Raw genomic sequence first — 5,839 nt, forward strand, 5'->3', positions numbered from 1 at the left:
GTCATAGCATGTTTTGACCCGAATCTTTTTTCACTGGAACCATGTTAACCAATTGACCCGAACATATTTTGGTCATAGCATGTTTTGACCCAAACCTGTTTTGACCCTAAGTGATTTTGATTAGACCCGTTTTGACCCAAACCCAAGTGGACCTGTTATGAATCGGCCTGTTCTGACCCGAACCACCCGATTTTCCCAGGCCTATGGTTGACCATTGATTCCTCCTCTCAATCTCTCCTTTCGATTGGGGCGGTAGGAGATCATAAGAGCAGAGAACCCAAATACATATCGGGCATTGACGTTGAATCATATACAGAAAATGTTTATATGACTGATGCTAGCTTGACTTACAACATAAGGTAAGATTTGAGAAACTAGAACCCGTACTTTAAAACCATATGATGCATTTCTCAAGAGTATGTTGCGCAGAAACATGGCACAACCAGGGTTTACACCCGACTCAACTGGAAGGCTGTTGAAAACTTGAAATACTATCCAAGAACTCAACGGGTAAATCTTAGTAACAAGTAATTACTTGCATATAGTTATGTGCTATTAAAAAATTAATTGTAACTTTTCCTCATGTCGAAAAAAATGTTTGGTGAATGAAAACATCCCAAGAGGTGATAACATCTAAAACCTTAAAACAAAACAACATTCAAAACTGTTCAGAGCACAAAATATAACCATGCAGCTAAAACTCCTTAGTCGTTACCTATTTCTTTTCTTCTTTCTCGGCCTCTGCCGCTCTCTTCAGCCTCGCACCCAAATGGCGTTTGTTTGTTCTCTCGACACGTAGTTTTGCGTATGCATTAAATGACTTCATCTCTTCGGTAACCTTCACAAGTTCAACAGCTGGCTTCTCCCTGATGATGGGCAATACCGGACCTTGAACCTGAGTAGCAGTAGCAAGCTCCTCTGGTGTAGAGTCACCCGCCTGATTAAACCAAATAATTAAACCACCATTAACTATAAAGGTCCCATAAGTACAGGTGTCAATGTTAGGTATTAAATAGAAGAGGAGTTAAACTGTAAATGTCTAATACTCTAGGGTTATATTTGTAATATGTTTATAATTAATGCATTTGATTCGTATCGATAATTGATTTGTATCAATTATTGATACGAAACAAATTGGTAAAGAGGCTAACTGAAGAAGAATAGAAGAAACTCAGAGAGGAAGGAATTCATGCAAACAATTAGCTGCTCCTCATTCACAGGTCCAGCATATGTATATGAGCATATTACAAATATAACCCTAGAGTTTTAGACATTTACAGTTTAACCCCTCTACTAATTTAATACCTAACCGTCCACATAGCAGATTGTGACGTTGTGTAACAGGCCCAAAAATAAGTAATTCTAATTTGGGTCGAAACGCTTACAGCAATAAAACTAAATAGATTTTACCTTGGTTTTCCTTGCGCGTCTTGGGAAGATAACTAACTTAGCCTTGAAGGTTTTAAGCCTCTGAACATTGGCTTGCAAGCCTTCTAATGACCGATTCCTGCGCCTATGGTCCACAGCTATTCCAATGGTTGGAGCAAGTTTCTTTGGAATACCCGCAGCCTGTTTTTACAAATATAATCAGTTTCACAAAACTAAAACACAACGCGGGACCGTATAAAATAAGCTAGATTTAAAACTTCATGTGTTAATATCGTCACATAGTTCTGCATGACCTCATGTTGTAGCAATGGTATACAAGATTTTGTCCCAGAAAACGTGATGTGTTTTAAAATTGCTTAGTAAAAGTTGGCAGTACATCAACTTTTCTACAAACAAACTCATGACAAAGATACTACAATCTTATATACTATGTAGTTAATATCGCGATATATCACCAATATATAGGTGATATATCGGTTATCGGTCCCGTGGTAAAATATCGGTGCAAAATATCAGTCAGAATAACGGTACCGATATTATCGGCGATATTGACCAATATTTGACCGATATTCGACCAATATATGACCGATATATCACCGATTTTCCCGACATCAGTACCTTTCTTCTTAGTTCTACCATTCGTCTTTCTTCTTATGAGTGTTTTAAATCTTAATTGTTAATTTTTAGTGTTTTAAGTCTTAATCAGTTCCTACTTGCTACAATTGTTAGTGTTTTGCAAGTTGCGAAAGGTTAATTTGTTAATGGTATGAGAGTATGCTGAATTGTTAGTGTTAAATTGCTATGTATATAAATTCTGCATGATATTAAAATTAGGGATATCCCACTGCAATAACCTATATCTCGAATACCGGTCCTTAACCGATATCCGATATTTTACGGCATTAACTAGTTATATAATACTGATAAGTGAATAGTCTTACTTTCAACTCTTCAAGAGAGAATCCACGACCCTCTCTAAGTTTCATGTTGTATTTCAAGGTTTGTCCGTGAACCTGGGGACGAAGTTTTCCAGCAGGCCTCGGGAAAACTTTAACAGCCTTCGCTTGCCTAGCTGTAAATAAAAACATAAATAACATGAGTAGTATATTGAGATGAAACAGTCAGACAAATAAAAACAGGCGGACTAATGATTCAACTAGAAGTAATATATATACCATTCCGTCTTCTTGTTTTGCGGGCGGGTTGGTTGAACCATGTCTTGACATAGTTCTGCCAATGCTTCTTAAAGTGCCCATTTGGGATAACATTGTTATGCTTAACCATGGCTCCTCTGTAAAAAGAAACACACCACTTTTATTAAGTTATAAGTATAGTTGATTAACTAAATTCTTAATATTAAGATCTTTACAATTGGATATATAATTAACTTAGTTTTGCAAAGCGCGTCTCAACACAAAGCAACCTCAAACGCAGGCCCTTTCGCTTTAGGTGTAAGTTAATGTGATGTCGCAATCTACACAAAAGGCTTATAAAGCACAAGAAAAAACGTCTTAAACGCAGGTCCTTTCGCGCTAGTGAAGAGTCTGTAGACACGCGCCTCATGGACATGGTGACTTTTTGCGCAGCAAGATGTTGTACATCAGGCTTCTTAGGTTGTACACGTAGATAAGTTATAAATTAAATCACGTATAAAGCTTATTTATAGCTAAATTTTCAGTTAAGGACGCTAAAATCCTACGATAAATATATAAAAGAATATATACAACCACCGTAAACCTAGCGTACGAAAACGGGTGCACTTTGCATCCATTCTAACAAGTGAAGCATAAGGATCACCACAACATGTGAATCGGACAACAATATAACATCAAAATTCAACCAACAAACTGTTAAAAACAACGCAACATGAGCAAATCAAGGCATCTACGTATCAAAACTCACAAGTATCAAAACTCTCTAATCACGTACATCATCCACATCTCCTTTTCACTCATTCAAACTAAGTAGAAACAATAAATACCTAAACAGATCAATCTCCTATCACATGTTCATAAATTATCTAATATACAGCCAAATCTTACCAAAACTTGCAATATATTCGTAATGAATAACGATCTATATTGAAGTATTTTGTGATGTTTGTGGAAATTATATTATGTTACAGTTTTAATTGAAGCGTACCTGAGATTGAGACGGTAACCTCAGCTTAGAGAGTTGGATAAATGGTGGAATCAGGATTAATTTGGGGATTTAGGGTTTTAGGTTGGGGATGATGATTATTAACTAGATCTGACGGCTCAGATCAATCTTAGATGACAAAATTCTTTTTGTTAAACCAAATAATACCCCAGCATGGGCGTTTTACGACACGTGGCAGTCCATAGGGCATTATTGCAAAAGTGGCGTAGTGGGAATAATGTCCACCATGGGGCGTTTTGCGACACGTGGCAGTCCGTTTTTTTTAATTTAAAACATAAAAAACTTCATTAATTTAAAATAAAAATTACACTACTTGAAATAAAAAAAAACCCAAAAAAAACGGAAAATAAAAAAACCGAAAAAAAAAATAAAGTTAAAAAAAAAGAAGATGATCTAGAGTCCATATTTTTCTCGAATTTTTTGGCGATGCATTTGCGCAAGGATCAACGCGTCGCATTGGAGGTGCTCGATCGGTTTGGACAAAAACTCAATGTCATTTTCCATTTGCCTCGCCTCTTGCATCTCGTTAAACTTTTTTGTTTCGGCCACTCGTTCTTTCATAATCTCATAACGTTGGTGGCCGAGGTCGCGAATGTCTTGGAGACGACGGTTCATCTCCTCGAAATCTTCCTTCAACTCGAGATCGGAAGACAACTCCACTGTTTTTTCCCGGTTCGCTTATCCTTTCTTCTACCGGGCGGTCAGGTCAACTCTTCTTCAAGTTCCTCGTCAACGTCCACCACCTCATTTAGATCGACATTGCGGGCATCCGATGTCGGTGTTTCAAGATCAACGGAGGATGATGTTTTTGACCGTTTAGCTCGACGTCTACTACTAGACGACATCGTACCTACTAGCGCCCACTTTGGACTTTTTCGTAGTAGATCCCAACACTTATAGTACGGGAAAGCGCATTTCGTTTTCTCGAACTCGTCCAAAGTCTTCGTTAGAACCCCGACGTCACCTTCACCGCTCGGGCGACTATCGTAGTTACGTTGGTACACTTCTTGGAAGGCATGACACTTGTTGTTGATGTCGGTCCATTTGCTAGAAATGGAATCTTTGTCCCGATGTTCGCCTTGACCCCACGTGCTATAAAAGAGTGCACGAACCCTATCCCAAAAAATGGGGCCCTTTTGAAAGTTTGCTACAAATTGAAAAAATAAAAGTAAAAATATAAGTTGTATGTTAAAAATAAAAGTAAAAATATAAGTAAAAAAAATATAAAAGTTACCAATTTCGTAGTCCTCCGACACATCGAGCCACGCCCGAGTCAACGTGAATTCCTCCTCCTTCGACCATTTAAGGTGAGTATTTTTACGTCGAGGTTCGTCCTTTTCCTTCTTCTTATGGGACCTTATGCCGCGTTTCGATTTGTCCGGCACCAGTTCGGGTTGCGTCTCCGGCACGACATCGACTTCGGGTTCGGCTTGTTCTTGTGAAGGTTGCGACCCGCCGGCTTGACCATAGCCGAATGTGGGAGGCACGAACGAAGTGGCGCCACTCAAGTAACCCGCGTACGTTAACACGCTCGGGTCCATGTCTTTAAGGTTATACGGGTGTTGCGGTTGGGTTGTGTTCGGGTTCATGGGTCTTGCGGGGACACCAAAGGGGGGTCGGAATGGATGCATATTTGTATAAAATATAGAAGAAGTAGGAGAGAAAGTGTGAGTTTTTTTATAAAAAATAGGAAGAAGTGGGTATTATTTATATAGTGGATAAATTTTTGAATTAAAAAAAAATAAACAAAATGACCGTTGGCAACGGTCATATCTCGCGCCTCTATGCAATTTCAGCGTTTTATATAAAACGGCACCTTCATTGTTTTCAAAAAAAAGCCGAGCAACGCCTACCGGGGGGCGTTTTTTAGCGTTTTTTTATTTTTTTTTTAAACCGCCCCACTACGGGTGGTCTAATAAAAAGCCTACGGACTATTTATTTAGCTAGCTCTTAACGAGACTCTTAATGGTTCCGACCTCTTACTGTTTCACCAATTAATGGTTCAGATTGTTTGTTTTCCGAGCAGATGTCTGAATGATTCAGACATTTGTCTCTAAATGGTTAAGCATTATACTGAGTCTGAATGGTTAAGACCTCTAATCTGAATTGGTCATACATTTGCCTCTGAACAGTTAAGCATTATACTGGCTCTTAATGATTCAAACTTATTATTGGTTCAGCACTTAATGATTTAGACCTCTTACTGATTCAGTACTTAATCATTCAGAAGTTGCCAAATAGCCCCTTAATTTGATTTTACAATAAAATGCCAAAATGGAATCGTTTAAAC

The 5,839-nt window shown here is 38.3% G+C and overlaps 1 protein-coding gene across 3 annotated transcripts; it reads right to left on the minus strand.

Annotated features, from left to right (window-relative positions):
* Positions 1–511: 511 nt before the first annotated feature.
* Positions 512–3,668, minus strand: LOC110899227 (60S ribosomal protein L13-1). 3 transcript variants are annotated; one of them, XM_022146107.2, is made up of 6 exons: positions 3,532–3,668; positions 2,565–2,680; positions 2,331–2,461; positions 1,411–1,569; positions 688–937; positions 512–648 (listed from the first exon to the last, which is right to left on the minus strand). In XM_022146107.2, the coding sequence occupies exons 2-5, from the start codon at positions 2,671–2,673 to the stop codon at positions 716–718; spliced, it is 621 nt and encodes a 206-aa protein (XP_022001799.1). In that variant the 5' UTR covers positions 2,674–2,680; positions 3,532–3,668; the 3' UTR covers positions 512–648; positions 688–715. The 3 variants fall into 3 exon arrangements, with proteins under 3 accessions (XP_022001799.1, XP_022001798.1, XP_022001800.1); XM_022146106.2 differs by having other exon boundaries at positions 554–937; XM_022146108.2 differs by having other exon boundaries at positions 554–937; positions 3,432–3,533.
* Between the last annotated feature and the right edge of the window lie 2,171 nt (positions 3,669–5,839).

The sequence above is a fragment of the Helianthus annuus genome, chromosome 13 (genome assembly GCF_002127325.2).
Source record: "Helianthus annuus cultivar XRQ/B chromosome 13, HanXRQr2.0-SUNRISE, whole genome shotgun sequence".
Lineage (NCBI taxonomy): Eukaryota > Viridiplantae > Streptophyta > Magnoliopsida > Asterales > Asteraceae > Helianthus > Helianthus annuus.

What these genes read in the sequence shown, in the direction of transcription:
- LOC110899227 (XM_022146107.2), bottom strand. Translation starts at nt 2,673, where the DNA reads ATGGTTAAGCATAACAATGTTATCCCAAATGGGCACTTTAAGAAGCAT. An exon ending in CAAAACAAGAAGACGGAATG is followed by an intron (nt 2,462 to 2,564) that starts GTATATATATTA and finishes TTTTATTTACAG; the next exon opens with CTAGGCAAGCGAAGGCTGTT. An exon ending in GACGCGCAAGGAAAACCAAG is followed by an intron (nt 938 to 1,410) that starts GTAAAATCTATT and finishes TGGTTTAATCAG; the next exon opens with GCGGGTGACTCTACACCAGA.